The sequence below is a fragment of the Oryx dammah genome, unplaced genomic scaffold, assembly GCF_014754425.2.
Source record: "Oryx dammah isolate SB20612 unplaced genomic scaffold, SCBI_Odam_1.1 HiC_scaffold_25, whole genome shotgun sequence".
NCBI classification, from domain to species: Eukaryota; Metazoa; Chordata; class Mammalia; order Artiodactyla; family Bovidae; genus Oryx; species Oryx dammah.
In genome coordinates, this window is record NW_024070209.1 from 44141247 (window position 1) to 44160704 (window position 19458).

The 19458-nt window shown below is 47.8% G+C and overlaps 1 protein-coding gene and 1 long non-coding RNA gene across 4 annotated transcripts; one reads left to right on the forward strand and one right to left on the reverse strand.

The window, feature by feature from the left end:
* The first annotated feature begins 999 nt into the window (after positions 1-999).
* Positions 1000-18224, forward strand: LOC120851439. Of its 3 annotated transcripts, none has more exons than XR_005718327.1 (7): positions 1000-1086; positions 9002-9177; positions 9421-9516; positions 10882-10910; positions 12167-12396; positions 15515-15567; positions 17450-18224. It is a non-coding gene; the product is annotated as an uncharacterized LOC120851439 (long non-coding RNA). The 3 variants fall into 3 exon arrangements; XR_005718328.1 differs by lacking the exon at positions 15515-15567 and adding an exon at positions 2230-2321 and having other exon boundaries at positions 1007-1086; XR_005718326.1 differs by lacking the exon at positions 15515-15567.
* LOC120851438 (sulfotransferase 1C1) lies at positions 1080-19236 on the reverse strand. The gene is made up of 8 exons (XM_040224203.1): positions 19122-19236; positions 15388-15581; positions 12471-12599; positions 10863-10960; positions 5065-5191; positions 3652-3746; positions 2112-2292; positions 1080-1875 (listed from the first exon to the last, which is right to left on the reverse strand). The coding sequence occupies exons 2-8, from the start codon at positions 15557-15559 to the stop codon at positions 1763-1765; spliced, it is 915 nt and encodes a 304-aa protein (XP_040080137.1). The 5' UTR covers positions 15560-15581; positions 19122-19236; the 3' UTR covers positions 1080-1762.
* Positions 19237-19458: the final 222 nt, after the last annotated feature.

A 19458-nucleotide genomic window follows, 5' to 3' on the forward strand; every position in this document is an offset into this window, starting at 1 on the left:
TTCAAACCCTGCGTTGGGAAGATCCCCTGGAGGAAGGCATGACAACCCAGTCCAATATTCTTACCTGGAGAATCCCATGGACAGAGGAGTCTGGTGGGGTGTAGTCCATGGGGTTGCAAAGAGTCAGACATGACTGAGAAACTAACACTTTCACAGACATAACTGTATACCAACCTGAATGCCCCAGGGCTGTTTATAAAGGAACATCTTCAGAAAACTAAACATGCTTCTGGGGGTTGAGGGGCTCGGCAGACCTCAGTGTGACTTCTCATGGCATGGGGGCATTCACCTCCGTCTTCTCTAGCTGCTGTATCTCTGTCCCTCGGCTCAGACCTAACCTGAGTCTGTGCCCCTCCCCCCCATCGCAGAAGGATTTGTACCCTGAGTAGGGGACGTGCTATCCTGGGACCCGCACCAGCTGGGCCCCCTCCCTCTGCCCCACGGGGAGTGGGTTCCCCGTGGCTCCACCCAAGAGGCCACGTGTTGGGGAGCAGGCACACACACACACACACACACACACACACACACAGGATTATCTGTCCTGTGGCTAATGATTTGCATGCTTGCTTAGAAGGTGAAAGATCACAGGCTGCAGACAGGGCTGACTCAGGTCCTTGGAGGAGGAGGTGGCATCTGACATGAAAGTGGCACGCCTACAGAGGGAAACTTCCCAACTTTCTTTCTTTTCTTTACTTGCTTTTTGACACATCTATTTTTTAAAAAAATTTTATTGAGGTCTAGTTGATTTGCAATGTTGGGTTCGTTTCAGGTGCACAACAAAGTGAATATATCCACTCTTTTTAGATTATATTCCCATATAGGCTATTACAGAGTATTGAGTAGAGCTCCCTGACCTGTAGATTCTCATTAGTCATCTATTTCCTGACTCTCTTTTAAAACAAAGCACTGACCTTAGTACAACCTGTGTGAATGAGGGTGGACGCTTCCTTGAGCAGGCTTTAACAAGGAGAATCAGGACACATGAAACTAAACGACTCAGCCTTCCTGACAATTCTAAGAGCATCTGTCTACAGGGAATAATGGTGCTGATTCCTCCAGAGACAGGACAGTCACCTCGTCCTAGAGGTAGGTGCCCATGGTGCTGGCTGTTCTCTTCTATTTCATTTCTCTTGGGCTAATTCGGGGCTTCTTTCTTCTCTCCAAGAAGTCTACCTGGAATTTGTTAATTAAGCCACCCTGGCTTTCTGGCCTATATTTGGTCTGAGATCTTAATGGTTTGGTCCCTGGACTTGAGACCATCCGTGTCTCAGTCTGAGCCTCAGACCCCACTCCCCCCACCCCTCCAGGCCCTGAGCCTCGAGGCCTGGAGTCTCTGTGAGTGAGGCCCTCTCAGTCTCTCGCTCTGGACCTCAGGGTATAAGACGGTCCCTCTCACATTCTCCAGGGCCCACTCCTCCTCTCTTTGTATCTCTCTTGTGTTGGAGGTCTGGGATTTCTTCTCTTTCCTCCAGCCTTGACCCCGGGAGGCTCTCCAGGTGCTGTGCTCTAATGTTGGGATTAAGTCGTGCATTTACTTTGCTCCAGCTCCTCACATGGCTGGGCCTCTGTGAACCACTGAGCAATTTACCTTGAAACTTCTTTCTACTCAGGGTTTGATTATATTTTGTGTATCTTGGGACATGGGGTCTACAGCATGCAAAGCTCAGGATGAAAGGGAGGGAGTCATTGTTTTTGTCATCCTGATGGTGAAGCTCACGTGTCTAAAGTCAGTGAGCAGGCCTCACTGGGTGGGCCCTGAGACTCAGAGGGCCGTGCGGAAGGTGAGGGTGCTCCCAGCCATCTTCCTCTTGTAGTCCTTGTCAAAGTCCTCATTCTGAGCTACCGTGAAGTAGTTCTTCCAGTCCCCAGGCATTCCTGCAAGGAGGTGAAACCTCAGTGAGTCTGGGGAGGGGATTGGGTGAGGATGCACCCAGGGGCTGGCACAGGGCGGATTATGGGGTCTGCTCCTCAGACACTGTTGGGAGTGTCGCCAACAGCACAGGTGCGGGAGCCAGAAGCATGACTGGGAAACAGAAAGGGGCTGGAGTCCTGTGCAACCTCTGAGCCTGTGGGCCTCCCTTGCTCCCTCTCTCCATCCCTCCCTTGTGCACCTCGCCTCATGAAGGGGGAGATGGAGTGGTCCATGATGCTGGTAGGCAGTGTGGTGTAGTTGGCCATTGGGTTCTCCTTCATGACCTCAAAGGACGTGTGATGGATGATTTTGTCCAGAACTTCCTCCGACACCTCTTTCTCCAGGAACTTCAGGATCTTCCGAATTTCCCGCCTTGGATCCTGTATGTGGAACAGTCACAAAAAGTCAAGTAGTTGGGGGTTTCCCATGAAAGGGTGATGTTGTGTTAGACAAACTGTGTTTGGGGAGGGATGACTTAAGGGAGCAGCTCAATTACAGTCAATGTATCTTCCTTGGGGGAATGACTGTGGATGGTGCTGGACGGTCTTGGGAAGGAAGGACATATACATGAGGGCTCTCCTGCCCCAGGGAGGCTGACCAAGAAGGAGAGGAGAGAAACATGAGCACAGCTCTGCGACGCCCATCCGGAAACGTGCTGCCCGCATGCCCACATGCAGGGTGAGGACGGGCTTCAGGGCAGGGAGCATGTCCCCTGGAGGAAGAGACACAGAGGCACAGAAAGAGGGGAGTGACTCTAGGACCAGAGATGGCACAGTGCCTGCTAGTTAAACACAAGGTCTGTCAGAGGCTGAATTGGGGACCTCACACCGACCCAGAAACGAAAGACTTTGTGGCGTGTTCTTTCTGATCACAGACATGCAGAGGAAGGACCTTTGGAGTCTGACCAGATTCCAGAGAACCTCTCAGCAAGGGCCCAGGGGTGGTTTTGTAATTCTAGAGCACTGATCCCTGGGTGCGAGAGTGACCATGTGATGCCCTGGACACTCAATGAGTGGGACCGCATGGGACCAGGCCTGCCAGCATCTGTGTGGACTAAACTTCAGTGTGTGGAGTGGGTTTGGGGTGTGGATGCCAGGAGCTTTACAAGTCATCTTCTAAATTTTCCCGATAATATCCTGAGACAGACAAAAAAGAGCTGATTTGCATTTTGTAGGTGAAGAAACATGGTTCGTAAGTGGCAGGATTAATCAGATTGTAAAAGTGTGTGAGATTTCCTGAGTGGAGGATCATCTGAAAATTGTGATCAGAAGCAAAGTTGGAAGATTTTTTAGGAAAAAATGTATGACATTTTAATTCTACTTATTTGACTTAGTATGAATAGAATACTAGATTTCTAATTAAAAAACTGAGATGCAATGAGCAACAAAGGTATAGCACAGGGAACTATAGTCAATATCTTGTCATAACCTATAATGGAAAATAATCTGAAAATAATTTTTGTGTATATGTATAACTGAATCACTGTTGTACACTTGAAACATTGTCAACTATACTTCAATAAAATAAATATATTAAGGAAAAAATAAAGATTGGAGAAAGAAAAAATAAAACAAGAGAGGAAAGAAAAGAAAAACTAGTTGCATCATTTGAGGATAAAACTGAGTTAGATGGGGCATCAGAGAGAGAGGCCTGGTGTGGTCAGTTCACGTGCAGTTGTGACTATAGTTTGATCCCCTCAAGGATGCAGTGGGAAGCAGTGGTGGTTGCATGCTCCTCACCTCCTTCATGTCCTCGTAGAAGAGGTAGAGGATGCGATGCTGGTCTTTGGCATGCCACCAGCCCTTCACGTGGTCGTACCAGGAGCCCCACAGCACTGACGGGAGGGAGAAAGGAGGGGGTGTCAGTATTAACCTGAAGCTTCTGAAATGAACACTGGCATCTCAAATAAAAGAGGATATTTGAAAAACACAACTAGAATTCTTATTTGCAGAGACAGGGATTTTTTTTTTTTTTTTTTAATATTTAGGGAGTTGATAAAAAGTATCCTGGATTTCGTGGCTTCTGTTCCCACCCTTGAATTTATTCCCTTATGAGAAACTGTCCCAAGGGCAGGGGGCAGGTCTGTGTTCCCCTTACATCACCGCATGAGGCCAGACCAGCGTTTTGAGATAAATACTGTTCCCTAACATGCTGATTAAGGGAACAAAGGCCCATATGGTCAAAGCTATGGTTTTTCCATTAGTCATGTACAGATGTGAGAGTTGGACCATAAAGAAGGCTGAGGGCCGAAGAATTGATGTTTTCCAACTGTGGTGTTGGAGAAGACTCTTGAGAGTCCATTGGACTTCAAAGGGATCAAACCTGTCAATTCTAAAGGAAATCAATTCTGAATATTCATTGGAAGGACTGATGCTGAAGCTGAAGCTCCAATACTTTGGCCACATGATGCGAAGAGCTGACGCACTGGAAAAGACCCTGACTCTGGGATAGATTTAGGGCAGGAGGAGAAGATGGTGACAGAGGATAAGACGGTTGGATGGCATCACCAACTGAATGGACATGAATTTGAACAAACTCTGTGGGATGGTGAAGGACAGGGAAGCCTGGTGTGCTGCAGTCCACAGGATCGCAAAGAGTCAGACACGACTGAGCGACTGAACAACAACACAGGCTGACTGTGAAGAGAAGCTGTGAATCCATTCTGAAGAATCCCAGTGACCAGATGTTTGGGCCCCTTTACCCTCTTGATGGAGAATGGGGGGAGCGGGTGCACAGTGTCCTCCCCTGGCCCCCAAGCCACCCCCACCCTCCTCCCACTGCGAGGTTGACCCTGTGGTCAGTGACACGGGATCCTCTGTCTTCTGGGTCCCGCCCGGGGCCAGGGGTGTGCAGGATGATTCTTTCCCTGCAACTCCCTGTGGCTGACTGTCTCCCTAGGAACTGCCTCAGCACCCGGCCATGCCCCTCGATCCTGTACCATCACCTGTGAGTTTGTGACTCTCCACCCATAGTGTTCTAAGTAGCATCTTATTGTGACCTCTGGACAGTGACCCCTGAACAGTAACCCTGCCTGGGTGACACCTGTGTTCTCCCAGAACCTCGAGCAGCTCAGCCGCTCAGCAGAAGCCATGCCTCTCTGATATGTGGGCGAGTGAAAATGGAGGCGTGGACCCCAGTTTCCTTTCACTCACCTCTCCCAGCTTTGAAGGTCTCGACATACTCCTCCCAGGAGCCAGGGTCTGGCACCATCCTATTCATTCTTGAGAAATGGTAATAGGATACCAGGCAGTCCTTGGCATTCCTGGCCACGTAGATGATCTGCAATCAGCCGGGAAAGTAATGGACACAGAGGAAACAAGACGGGAAAGGTTACTGTTCAGGAAGAGCCTGTGTTGTTTGAAGGACTTAGACCTTAGACCTTAGCCCGTGTTGTTAGATGGACCCTGGGTTGGGAAGATCCCTTGGAAAAGGCAATGGCTACCCATTCCAGTATTCTTGGGGCTTCCCTGGTGGCTCAGATGGTAAAGAATCTGCCTGAAATGTGGGAGACCCTGGGTCAGAAACAGCCTCTGGAGAAAGGAATGAATACCCACTCCTGTATTCTTGCCTGGAGACTCCCATGGACAGAGGAGACTGGGGGCTACAGTCTACAGAGTCGCAAAGAGCTGGACACTGAGCAACTAACACTTTCACTTTCGCCAACCTTAGGTCTTCAGACTGGTACCTCCTGTCAGATCAGTAGCATTAGATTAGAAATAAGGTGCACAAAAATGTAATGCGCTTGAATCGTCCCCAAACCATTGTCCCTGCTCCCTGCCCTGGTCCGTGGAAAAATTGTCTTCCATGAAATCGGTCCCTGGTTCCAGAAATGCTGGGGACTGCTGTCTTGGACCATCCTGTCTGAGTGACTAGACCTGTGTTTTCGCGACTGTCTCCAGTTTGCCTGGCACAGTTCTGATTACAGCTGTAGTCTTAGCAGAGTCAGGGACAACACACCCTTTCTCTCAGGTGTCCTGCTTAGCATGACAAGTGCTGCAGTCACCCTACCTCTGCTGTTTCTGGGGCGGGGGAGGCCCCGAGGTGTTACTCAGGCAAGGAGAGGAAGGTCCCATAGGCTGTCACTGAGCAGGGTGTCTAACCTACTTGTAGGGCAGGGCTGCCTCTGCCTTCTGAACACCCGAGGAATTACCTCTTCACAGTGACCGTGATCCCTGATAAGATCGCGGGACCCCAGTGCAGTGCCATCTACCGCTGAGCTGCTGGTGACTGGCCCCCTCCCGGGAGAGGCAGAGCTGCTTCTGGGCTTGTCACACTCCCCTTCCTCCCACACCCCACCCAGGCTGCCCTGTGCTGTAAAGGCCTTTTTTTTCGTTAAGGTGTTTTGGAAAATTGTGTGACCAAGTCTGCTCTATGAATTGCAGGACAGAGGAAGGTATGTTTACAATTTTGATAGAGCCACAGACTGCTTGTTTTTTTTTCTTTTTTCCTTCTGTGTTGAGTGAGTTCTCCATCAGATACAGGATTTTCAAGTATTTCCTCTCATTCAGTTCAGTTCAGTTCAGTTCATTTCAGTCATTCAGTCGTGTCTGACTCTTTGCGACCCCATGAATTGCAGCACGCCAGGCCTCCCTGCCCATCACCAACTCCCAGAGTTCACTCAAATTCATGTCCATTGAGTCAGTGATGCCATCCAGCCATCTCATCCTCTGCCATCCCCTTCTCCTCCTGCCCCCAATCCCTCTCAGCATCAGGGTCTTTTCCAATGAGTCAACTCTTCACATGAGGTGGCCAAAGTATTGGAGTTTCAGCTTCAACATCAGTCCTTCCAATGAACACCCAGGACTGATCTTCTTTAGGACGGACTGGTTGAATCTCCTTGCAGTCCAAGGGACTCTCAAGAGTCTTCTCCAACACCACAGTTCAAAAGCATCAATTCTTTGGTGCTCAACTTTCTTCACAGTCCAACTCTCACATCCATACATGACCACAGGAAAAACCATAGCCTTGACTAGATGGACCTTTGTTGGCAAAATAATGTCTCTGCTTTTCAATATGCTATCTAGGTTGGTCATAACTTTCCTTCCAAGGAGTAAGCGTCTTTTAATTTCATGGCTGCAATCACCATCTGCAGTGATTTTGGAGCCCCCCAAAATAAAGTCTGACACTGTTACCACTGTTTCCCATCTATCTGCCATGAAGTGATGGGACCAGATGCCATGATTTTCGTTTTCTGAATGTCGAGCTTTAAGCCAACTTTTTCACTCTCCACTTTCACTTTCTTCAAGAGGCTTTTTAGTTCCTCTTCACTTTCTGCCATAAGGGTGGTGTCATCTGCATATCTGAGGTTATTGATATCTCTCCTGGCAATCTTGAGTCCAGTTTATGCTTCTTCTAGCCCAGCGTTTCTCAGGATGTACTCTGCATATAAGTTAAATAAGCAGGGTGACAATATGCAACCTTGACGTACTCCTTTTCCTATTTGGAACCAATCTGTTGTTCCATGTCCAGTTCTAACAGTTGCTTCCTGACCTGCATACAGATTTCTCAAGAGGCAGATCAGGTGGTCTGGTATTCCCATCTCTTTCAGAATTTTCCACAGTTTCTTGTGATCCACACAGTCAAAGGCTTTGGCATAGTCAATAAAGCAGAAATAGATGCTTTTCTGGAACTCTCTTGCTTTTTCCATGATCCAGCGGATGTTGGCAATTTGATCTCCGGTTCCTCTGCCTTTTCTAAAACCAGCTTGAACATCTGGAAGTTCACGGTTCATGTACTGTTGAAGCCTGGCTTGGAGAATTTTGAGCATTACTTTACTAGCGTATGAGATGAGTGCAATTGTGCGGTAGTTTGAGCATTCTTTGGCATTGCCTTTCTTTGAGATTGGAATGAAAACTGACCTTTTCCAGTCCTGTGGCCACTGCTGAGTTTCCAAATTTGCTGGCACATTGAGTGCAGCACTTTCACAGCATCATCTTTCAGGATTTGAAATAGCTCAACTAGAATTCCATCACCTCCACTAGCTTTGTTCATAGTGATGCTTTCTAAGGCCCACTTGACTTCACATTCCAGGATGTCTGGCTCTAGGTGAGTGATCACACCATTGTGATTATCTGGGTCGTGAAGATTTTTTTTGTACAGTTCTTCTGTGTATTCTTGCCACCTCTTCTTAATACCTTCTGCTTCTGTTAGGTCCATACTATTTCTGTCCTTTATAGAGCCCATTTTTGCATGAAATGTTCCCTTGGTATCTCTAATTTTCTTGAAGAGATCTCTAGTCTTTCCCATTCTGTTCTTTTCCTCTATTTCTTTGCATTGATCACTGAGGAAGGCTTTCTTATCTCTCCTTGCTATTCTTTGGAACTCTGCATTCAGATGCTTATATCTTTTCTTTTTTCCTTTGCTTTTCACTTCTCTTCTTTTCACAGCTATTTGTAAGGCCTCCTCAGACAGCCATTTTGCTTTTTTGCATTTCTTTTCCATGGGGATGGTCTTGATCCCTGTCTCCTGTACAATGTCTTTTTCTTATGTTGGTGGTTTCCTTCACTGTGCAGAAGCTTTTTAGTTTGATATAGTCTCACTTGTTTATTTTTGCTTTTTATGTCAAACCCAAGAAAATCATTGTTGAGACTGATATCAAAGAATGTACTACCTGTATTCTTTTCTAGGGGTCTTGTGGTTCCAGGTCTTCCATCAGATCTTTGATCCATCTTGAGTTAATTTTTGTCTGGTGTGAGAGAGTGGTCCCATTTTATTCCTTTGCATGTGGGATCAACTGTCAGATGTAGAGGTAGAGACATAAAGTAGGCAGGGGGCTCTGGGGGAGGAGCCCATGGATGGTTTCTCAAGTGTGTTCACTGTTGTGCGTACTCAGCAGACCAGTCCCCCCGGGTAGGGGATGGGGGGAGGTGTTTCCATCTGATCAAATTAGCACAGGTCCTGCAGCCTCGGCTCCTCCTGTGAGCCCAGCACTGCAGGAACCCTGCCCTTTGCCTCTTTCCTCCCACTGGACAGCCCTCCAGTGTCCATGAACATTCTCAGAAAACCCAAAGGGATGCCCAGCAGCAAGGTCTTAGGATCAAGTAAACACATTTCTCAATGCTTATGTTGGTTATCACTTTTTTTTTTAAGCAAACTGAAGCTGAGTAATCAGAATGGGGGAAGCTCCAGATGGATGGGGACCTGCTGAAATACCTCCAGTCTGGAGTCAGATATCTGAGTGGGAATGAAGGCCACACACTCGCATGTTCTGAGTCTGCAATCCATCTGTGTGAGTCTCTGGCTGCTGCTGTGACAAATTGCCACAGGTGGAGAGCCTTAAAACAGCAAGAGGTTGGCTCTCTTACAGTCTGGAGCTCGGGGTCACTGGATGGATTCCAGCTGGCCATGTGGCTGGCTCCAGGGCAGGGGACAAACTTCCCTGCAGTTCCTGGAACCTGAGGCCATCTGTGCACCTCAGCATGAACTCTGCCCTAGAATTGCCCCCACTTCTGCTTCAGGTGTCACGTCCTTCACGTTGTCCTTCCACCTTCTTGCCTCCTTACCATCAGGATCCTTGTGACGATGCTCATGGCTGACCAGGTAACCAGAAGATCTTTGGTCTCAAGATGCTCGACTTAATCACACCTGCCAAGCGCACTCTACAGGTGAGGTGCATTTGCAGGGCTTGGGAGGGGCTGGGATGCAGGTGTCTTTGGGGACCTCCATTTAGCTCACTGCCCCATCATAACAGGAAAAGCTCGGACTAAGCTTGCCCACACCTTCTCCTACTCAAACAATCCACAGCTCTCAGCAGATAAAAGAATGTGCTGTCATGGAGATTGTGACATTTTAGAAGGCCTGGTTTCAAAAAGAAGCCGTTAATCTGATGACAAAATACATGTTAGCGTGTCTTCTGACTTTGAGTCTAAAAACATAATTTGGAAATAAGATTAGTTCTAGAGCACCAAAATTACATTCACTGTCTGTAGGAATAAATCAAGATGTTTTCAAAGTCATGGTAATCTGGGTGTAATCTCAGGGCAGCAAATAAAGTGATACCATTTGATATATGGAAACCTATGGCATCTCTGATGGGAGATGGATGAGATGAGGTGATGGAGCACCACGGAAACCAGAGCAGAGAAACTCAAAAGCAGGCACTCACATTGCATCTCTGAGCTTTGCACTAAGTAGAGAGTGTCTTGGCTAAACAGCCTTGATGGTGTAGCTCCCCTTGAAAGGGCTCAGCCCAGAGCATGGAAGGGTCTGTGGTTGGGTCTGCAAAGTAGCCTGCCCACAGAGAGATGGACAGTCCAGCCGACAGAAGCATTTGACTCTGCAAATATTTGATACACTTTTCTTTGCAAATCTCTAAGCTGATATTTGTGGTATATTCTGTATTTCATTGACTTCCAGACTTGCTGATGAAGCTGACATCAAAAACAAAACAAAACACTAGTACATTCAGTGTACACTGCATTTATAGGATCTCAATTTGCTAAAACAAAAATTTAAAAATAGAGGACAGAGGCATGGCTGTTGCTGGGAGCTTATCCATGGCGGAGATGATTTCCAGACACCACACGTGGCCTTGGACCCCCTAGGACCCCCTCTGGAGACCCGCTCTGGGGTCTCCCGCCTCCCTCATGGGTTTTCCCTAAATAAACCCCCTTCACATCTTACTCAGCCCTGGCTTGGCTCCTGGAGGATTCACACTGATATGACTGCCTCCCCAGGAAGCAGGGGCCCTGCCTCGTTGCTCACTGTCTGTGAACGTGGCTCAGCTGACGGTTGATGAGGATGGCACTGCCTGGAGTCTAGTCTACTGGTACCCAGAAGGAATATTTTGGGAGAAAGATGGATCCAGGCTGGAGTGGTGGATACAGGGAGGGGTCTCAGCTCATTGCCCAACTGGAACCTGCACCGGGCACTTATCTTTTGAGGTCCATGGTTGTTTCCTCTTAGATGGAGATAGTCTGTGAGTATTTGGATCAAGCTTAGCTGTCCTTACCTTTGAGTTCTCTTTCCAGAAGGAAGGGGGGAGCATCTGAACAGGCAGGTGAGTCTTCAGAGTCCTCGGAGAAGGCATCTTGTTGGCGAGATCCAGACCTGCAACAAGGCCGCTGCTCAACTAACACTTCTCATCTGCATCTCCGTTGTTTTGCCAGCATCTGGAGTCACACTCACCACGTGCTTGGTACCCCCCACCCAACTCCACATTGCAAATTATATCCCAGGCTGGCGGCCCGCCCAGTGTCACCAAGTTACATGTTTTCATATAAAGCTACAGTCATCAAACAGTGTGGCATTGGCACGAAGAGGGACACGTAATGGAACAGAGCAGAAGAGAAAATCCAGAATGCACCCACATGCGTGTGTGTGTTAGTCATTCAGTTGTCTCATTCTTTTGCGACCCCTGCCAGGCTCCTCTGTCCATGGAATTCTCCAGGCAAGAATACTGGAGTGGGTTGCCATTCCCTTCTCCAGGGGATCTTCCCAACCCAGAGATCGACACCGGGTCTCCTGCATTGCAGGTAGATACTTTACCACGTGGCCCACCAGGGAAGCCCATAGGTAGAAGGCAAAACTCAAGTTTTGTGAAGGGGCCATGGCAATTCGATGTGAGAAAAGATAATTTTTTTGCCTGATGGTGCTGGAATAACTGGCTCAATCAGTCATGGGTTTTCAACAGGCAGTATTTTTAGAAATGAGGGATGATTAGAGTTTGAGAGGTTTAATAATGTGCTCAAGGTTGTCCAGATAAGAATCCAAACCAGAACTGTTTGAGTCCAAAGTCTCTGTCTTTTCATCATCAGGTTGGGTCCTACTGCAAAGCTATTCTTTGCTGCTATTTACTCTATAAAAACACTCCCTTGCAGACTTATGGACACAATGAGGGAAGGAGAGGATGGGACGAAGTGAGAGAGCATTGACATGTATACATGACCATGTGTGAAATAGATAGCTAGTGGGACGCTGCTGTATAGCACAGGGAACTCAGCCCCAGGCTCCATGATGACCTAGAGGGGTGGGGTATAGGGCTGGGAGAGAGGTTCAAGAAGGAGGAGACATACATATACATATAGCTGATTCAGGCTAATCTATAAACAGAAACCAACACAATATTGTAAAGCAATTATGCTCCAATTAGAAAAAAAAATCTAAAAAAACATACCCTTCATTCCTAATTGGTTGCCAGCTCTTCAAGGGTGCGCTGTCCTATATTTCTTAGTATCTTTGGTGTAAAGTGCACCATTTGTTGATATTAATAACAGGAGGACTATGTATAATTTAACTTGGATCCCTGGCACACAGGTCAGAGATGAAACACAGCAGAAGCCAGTCCTCCCAGAGTGGGCAGACCTGACCCAGAGGTGAGGTTCCTGGTCACTGGAGGCCAGCTGTCCTCAACCCTGCCTCCCCGTGTGGAACGTTCCTGCCTACTCTTGAATCCTCGAGAAATCGCAAGAGGCGTGCTGTCTGAAGCTGCCCAGTCCCATATTTCAGCAGAGGGACTGAGGGGTCTTTTCTCACAGCTGACGGAGGTATGTTGACCTGAACCATCCTCAGACTCCTTCCCAGCGGAGGCCACAGCCCCACAGGCCCAGGCGGCACATACCTGAGTTGAGGGGCGGGGGGAGCGTCCACTCGATGAAAGGGTGCCGATCAAAGATGTTGGCCCGCTGGCATTTCTGCAGATCCGCATCGTTCTGGATCATGTCCACGATCTCCTGGGTCCAGGTGGTGCCTGGAAGGGTTACTTAACCTCAGCTCTGCCTGCTCTCTGGGCAACTCCATTCTATGTCAATTATTCCCATATTCAGTAAAACCTGCCTCTGCTTACATTGAGCACCTGCATGACCTCCAGGGTGGATGGGCCTCTGCTCTGAGCCCCTGTCCTCACTGCCAAGGTCTCTCCAATACCTGCCTTCTCGTGAGACTGAGAGCTCCACTGAGTAGGGGCTGGCCTTTTGTCCCTCTGTCCCTCAGACCTCATACCTGACATAGGATTTTGGACCTAATAAGTGTAGCCTGAGAGAAAGAATATTGACTCAAAGGAATGTCAGGAGATACAAAGTTGAGGCAGATACTATCCACGCTCCAACAAGCTTCCAGTCTTGTTGGAAGAGATAACGATATACTGAAGACTGCTTCTTGTCTAGTTAATATCCATTCTCCCCATCTTTCTCAAGTTAATAGATCCTTAATTTTTAGCAGGGCATATAGCTAAAGGCTGGACTGCCCAGATGGTCCTAGTGGTAAAGAACCTGCTTTCCAATGCAGGAGACTCAAGAGACGTGGATTTGATCCCTGAGTTGAGAAGGTCCCCTAGAGGAGGGCATGGCAACCCACTCCAGTATTCTTGCCTGGAGAATCCCACGGACAGAGGAGCTGACAGGCTATAGTCCATGGGGTCACAAAGAGTTGGACATGACTGAAACCACTTAGCATGCATGCAAGCACATAGCCAAAGGCTATATAAAAAGGTTATTTTCTCAAACTTTCTTAGTGCTAAAGGTGGCCATGCCATTACATTTTGGGAAGCTGTCTTTAAAGGGCAGGAACATGACCTCATTCCCTTCTTCCTGCCTCCTTGTTGCTGTTTGGAACATGCATGTGATGGCTGGAGCTCTAGCAGTCATACTGGACTATGAAATCAAAAGCTAAGCCTATAGATGGTGGAGCAGAAAGTTCAAAGACCCAGGGTTTCTAAGGATCAGTGCAGCCACCATTTTAGCTCTGGACTTTTAACCTCCAGAGTGCTTTTACTTTTGAGTTTCCTGAAACATATGGCCAAACTGAATCCTAAGGATGGAGACGTGTGGGTGGGCAAAGAGCTAGCCCTTGTGCCCTACCCACCACATGTCCATTTTCCTTTTCACACCAAAGGCATTTATTGCCCCTGACTCAGCTAAGCCTGGTGATCACTGATACATAAGACAATACACGGATAACTGAGAGGTCTTCAGTAAGAGTCATGAAGACCGTACAAAGGGCCTTGGGAGCTCAGAGGAGGAGGGGAGCCCACTGTGGATGGGTAGGTGGGCTCAGCTGAGCTGGTCTTTTGGAGAGGAACAGTCAGAGAGGGTGGAGAGTGTCCACTTGTGTTAATAAGCCAGAGCATCTGAGGGAGGGACCCTCGGAGCTAGGGTTAAGGTGGGCATAGTCACATGCTAGAAAGCTTAAGCAGGACTCACGGGGATGGGGGATGGGGTGTGGGTGTAGGGAGGATTGAGAGGCCATGGGGGAGGTGGGAGAACACAGCTACAGAGAGTTCTGGGAGAGTCTGGGGTGTTGACTGCATAATTTCCAAGGTGAAGGGAGAGCAAATTTCTGCTCTGAGGTGCAGTGCCAATTTGAATTCAGATCTGAGCAAAAGACATGCAAGCCAGACAAAGATGATTTTTGAGAAACTGAGAGCTTCCAACAGGAGTAAGCAGGAGCAACTCCCCCCTCCGTGTCCCCCGCCCGCCCCTCCCCCCACCATCTAGTTTTCTGAGCAGGCCTGGCTGGCAATGCTGTGTGGTAGGAGCAGTGTGAGGCTAGGGAAGGTGTCCTGAGCTACGGAGAAGAGACATGCACGGTGACATGACATGGCCAGTTAGGAACCATGGGGCAGGGGCACCTCGTGCGATCTTCCTGGTTCTGAGCATCTCAGACTCCTCTTCCAGCATCTACTGGCCACCAAGAGACATTCCCAGACTGGTTACAGCTGAAAAATTCTCTGCCTTCCTTGGCCCTACTGCTTGAACGATACATACATAACTGAGGGGCTTCCATCTCACCCTCCATCCAGCCCTCCGGGTTCTGAGGTCTCTGCTCCTCCAGCTGCAGAGCCTGGCCTCACTGCTTCTTCCCTTCTGGTTCTCCCCACAAGCTTCTTTCCCTTTTGTAGGATTCTGTAAGTGTCACCCCGCACCACCTCCCCCGCCCCATTCCTTCCCTCTGTACTCATGCAGGTTTGGACTAACACCACTTGCACTTTTCCCATTGTGGCAAAACGCTCAGTTCCAGCTCCATCTCCATGTGCAGGAGAGCCTGGAGAGGAGCACAGGCTTCCCCTAGGAGCTTCCTGCTGTTCCTAAGACTCTGCGCTTTCATATGATTCTGTGGAAGGCTGGCCTTTCTTCCTCCATCAGGGACCGAAATAAAAAGGAGGCTCGTGGACTCTGGGGGTTTGGAGTGCATCAGTAAGAGTGGTTTTCATTTTTCTAGGAACTGTGTGCTAAATCACTTTAGTTGTGTCCAACTCAGCAACCCTTGGATTGTAGCCCCCCAGGCTCTTCTGTCCATGGGATTCTCCAGGCAAGAATACTGGAGTGGGTTGCCCTGCCCTCCTCCAGGGGATCTTCCTCACCCAGGGATTGGACCCACATCTCCTTTGTCTCCTGCATTGGCAGGTGAGTTCTTTACCACTAGTGCCACCTGGGAAGCCAGGGTCTGGCCCTGGTGAAAACCTGCAATTTTAAAATCTGAGGTATCCCCAGGCATCCCAGCTTTGCTGAAGCCCCCCACCTCAACTTTCTTCGACCTACCTGCTTTTGCGTAGGTTGCAATGAGAAGGTCATCAGGCTTGGCTTGAAAATTCCAGATTTTGTCCCAGTTATCACTTATCATCTTGGTCATGAGGATTCCGTTCACTTCCTTGGTTTCCGGTTGCAGGTATTTCTCCTCCAGGTGGAGATCTTTCATCTCCTCTAAAGACATCTTTGTCGGTGAGACTATTTCACTGGTACATAAAAGAAAGGGGGTGGTTATATCATTTCTAAAGCTTTGAATAGCCATTCCTTTTTTTTAAATTTAAGATTCTCTGAGAAACTTAGGAGAGATGTGTTGGAAATTCATTATTATGTTTAATGTTAACCTAAGAAGTGAGAGAAGTAAAAACGGTGGGACCTTGAGCATTTTAAATAACTTCATTATTTAAAACATATAAATTGGAAAGAACAGAATGTTTTATTTAAAGCTGATTCTTCACATCTTCCCCCAAATATAAAACAAACAATCTTCTTCATTAGGAAGAAATTAGGAAATAAAAAAAAATAATTTTCAAAAGATGGTTGTAGGCAACAGACTATCAAACAGTATTGTGTGATTCTGTTTCCATACCTGCTATCTTTCTGTTACTCTGTGCCCATGACCTTGGGATGTCTACCATGGAAAAATCTGAGTTGCTAAAGAATAATGTCAATTTTCTGAGTTCAAATGGATTTCTAATTTTTTCAGTCTATTTACAAATAGAAGTTATTTTTTGAATGACAGTATCCATTAGCATATTTTGTTGTTTTGTTTTTCTGCCAATATTTTTATTTTTATCTTGCTCATATTTTCCATTTACACCCAGCTGGATTTGGTGGACTAAAGGCATAGCCAGTATCGAATATTCTGTCTTAAAATATAATGATTGTTAGAGAACAAAAGACAAGCCACAGGCTTAGGAAGAATATTTGCAGCAGGCATATCTGATAAAGTTCTGTTATCCAAACTATGCAGGGAACTCCTAAAACACAACAGAAAGAAAACAAACAACATGATCAAAAAGTGAGCAAAAGATCTAAGCCACACCCCACCAAAGATAGGGATGACACATGAGCATGTGTTGAAAGCTTGTGTCCATACAGAACACAGACATCCATGCATGGCACTTTATTCACAAGTGCTCAAACCTGGAATCCAAGCCCTTATAGGGAATGGATAAAAAGCCATGGTGCGTTCACACAAGGGACTGTTACTCAGCACCAAAAAGAAATGAGCTGTCAAGCCATGAAAGGACATGGAGGAAGCTTCAATGAATATGCCAAGCAAAACAAGCCAGTCTGAGAAGTGTTGGTCACTCAGTCGTGTCCGACTCTTTGTGACCCCATAGTCTGTAGCCTGCCAGTCTCCTCTGTCTGTGGGATTTTCCAGGCAAGAATACTGAAATAGGTTGCCCTTCCCTTCTTCAGGGGATCTTCCTGACCCTGGGATTGAACCCACATCTCTTGGACTGGCAGGCAGGTTCTTTACCACTGAGCCACGTGGGGAGTCAGTATGTATGGGTATATTGTTCCCCTATTGATGGACCCACATGACTCTTAGATATGTTTCCAGGTATACATTTTGCTCTCCTTTTATTGTCAACCTAATTATCCCATTGTTTTCTAGCCTCTTTCTGTTATTGAGAATTTTGCTCTCAGTTCTTTTTTTAAGTAGAATGTCTTTCTTCTCTAGTTTTAAAAACAGTATTTTCTCTTTGTTGTTTATGGATTTATATGATGATATCTAGGCTGGTGTAAGTTTCTATTTACCTTTCTTGGAACTTGCACTTTTGGTTTCAGGATCACGAGTGTCATAGATTTGGAACACTCTCAGCCCTTCTTCCTCTTCTCTCTGTTCTTTCCTTGGAACTCCAGCCAGCTCTGTGTCTGACCTTCAGTTTCTGTCCTCAGATCTCCTAGCCTTTCCTAGCTCTCTCTCTGGCTACAGTCAATGTCATTCTTTTCAGCCTGCCTCTATGGTATGAATTGTATTGAATCTGTTACTTAACTCATTCTTAGTTTCAATTATTGTCATTATTTTTTACTCATAGATATTTTGTCTGTTTCTTATTTCCCACAGGTTATGACTTCATTCTTACACATCTTAGTGGACCTATTACATGTTGCTGGCATTTCTGACTTCAGAACTTTGCAGGTGGGACTCAGCCGGCTCTGCTCCATTTGCCCTATCCCCAGGTGCCCTGTAGTTTCTCGTCCTTCACTCATGACCGATAGCCCTTCACTCATGACCGACAGCCCTTTACTCATGGGAGCTTTTTGCTCATTCAGATAGTGATCTCCTTCCCGTCTCTGTGACTGCTTTTGAAGACTCTCGGCTGACCTCTATGTAGAATGCCTGCTAACAAATGGGGGAGGAGTGATAGAAAAAACCCTACCCGTGGATGCTGACCACCACTGGATAAACTAGGGGCAGAAACAGGCTATTCACAGACTCAGAGTCTCAGCCCAGAGGTTTCAGATGGACAATGTGCCTTCGTGATGGAGTGACGTGCAGGCGACACCTGGACCAAGAGCTGTCACCGAGCACATGAGGGGTCATCCCGTCCCCACACCACATGTGGCTGCACATTTAAAGGGCTGCTTGTTATCTGCATCTAGAACTTTCTGCTGTTTCTATTGGGAAGGTTTTCAAGTAATCTGGTTTTGCCAGTAGAACTGGAAGTTCCTTAAGCTATCATTTTTGGCTTTAAAGTAAAACTTCTTTATCCTGTAAATTGGCAGAAAGGACCTCCCTGGATATGTTTTAAACTTTGTAAACTTCTAGTCAAAAGAGAAAAACATTAACCTAAAAACCACATTCTTTCTTAAATTAAAAGATAATCTACACATATTCAGTTTAGTAAAAAGCAATTTCAGTGGCATACAGAAATAGTGGAACTTGAGCAAACCTTGCTCTGGAAATCTAGAAATCCAGAAACAAACTAGTTTGAGCTTCTATGGGAGGAGCCCCGTCCTGTTCACCTGGGGCCTCCCGTGCTGGTCTGAGGACTCACATGATGGGAGTCTGACTTGGTTATGGCTGTTAAACCACTGCCTCAGCCTCCTTCTCTCCTGAGGCCTTGGTCAATCCATCCCCTTGGGCTGAGGCTTGGGGATCCTGGGACACCCTCCTGCTGGCCATCCTCCTCATTGCCCCACAAAGGGCTCTCCCGACCTTCTGTGTCTGCAACTGCCCAGCCCTTTCTTGACCTGAGGTGTGGGGCCCCTTCCTGCAGCCACAAGCAAAGCTGAGAAGGCCTCTGGTCACCCGGCTCTGTGGACTGCCCACCTGGGCCCTGGATCTGCCATCCGTTTGTCTGTCTGTTCTTTTCAAAACACGTCCAGTGAACAGCAGGGGCCTGAGTTTGGGTTAAGACCCTGGGCAAAAAGCCTGGCCCAACTTCCTGGGGGATCTGGGCCCACACTGGAAACACCTCCGTGTTCCCTGGAGACTTGCTTTTATGGGTGGAGGTGGCAGCCTGGCCCCTTGCAGGGAGGGATAGACCTGGAATTTGCTCAGGGGATCCCAGGTGAACCCCTAGGAAGGCCGCCTGGGATCCAGGGACTGAGACTTCAGGAAAGTCTGGGATGAGGGGTGGAAAGTACTTTTCTGCCTCCTATCTTTGAGAAAAATGTTATTTCTGTATGAGCAGGCTCAAGCGGCCAGCCCATCCCTCTCCTGGCCACTTGCTTATCCTCCTCCACGGGGGCTGAGCTGACGGGGAAGGACCCCAGGCAGGTGGCTCACCAACCTTGATCTCTGCTCCTGTGTGCTGGCCCCGAGGACTCCTCCTTGCAGGCTCTTCTTCCACCTGCGTCCTGAAGCCCGGACCTGTGCCTGTGGAGGAGGCTGGGGAGCAGCTCCTCTCTGGTCCTGCCCCTTGGTTCCCTTGAAATAGGACCTGCTTAAGGTGGGCGGGGATGCGGGTTCGCTCCGGGTTCAGGCAGAGGGAGGGAGGTGAGGGAAGTGGCCAGTGGGCACCCTGATCATCCCCTCTGGTCTGTCTTCCCAGACCACAGCCCGGCCCTTTGTCCCGCTGTTTCAGCCCATGGCTGCCTATTTCCTGGTCCTGGCAAGCCATTTGGAAT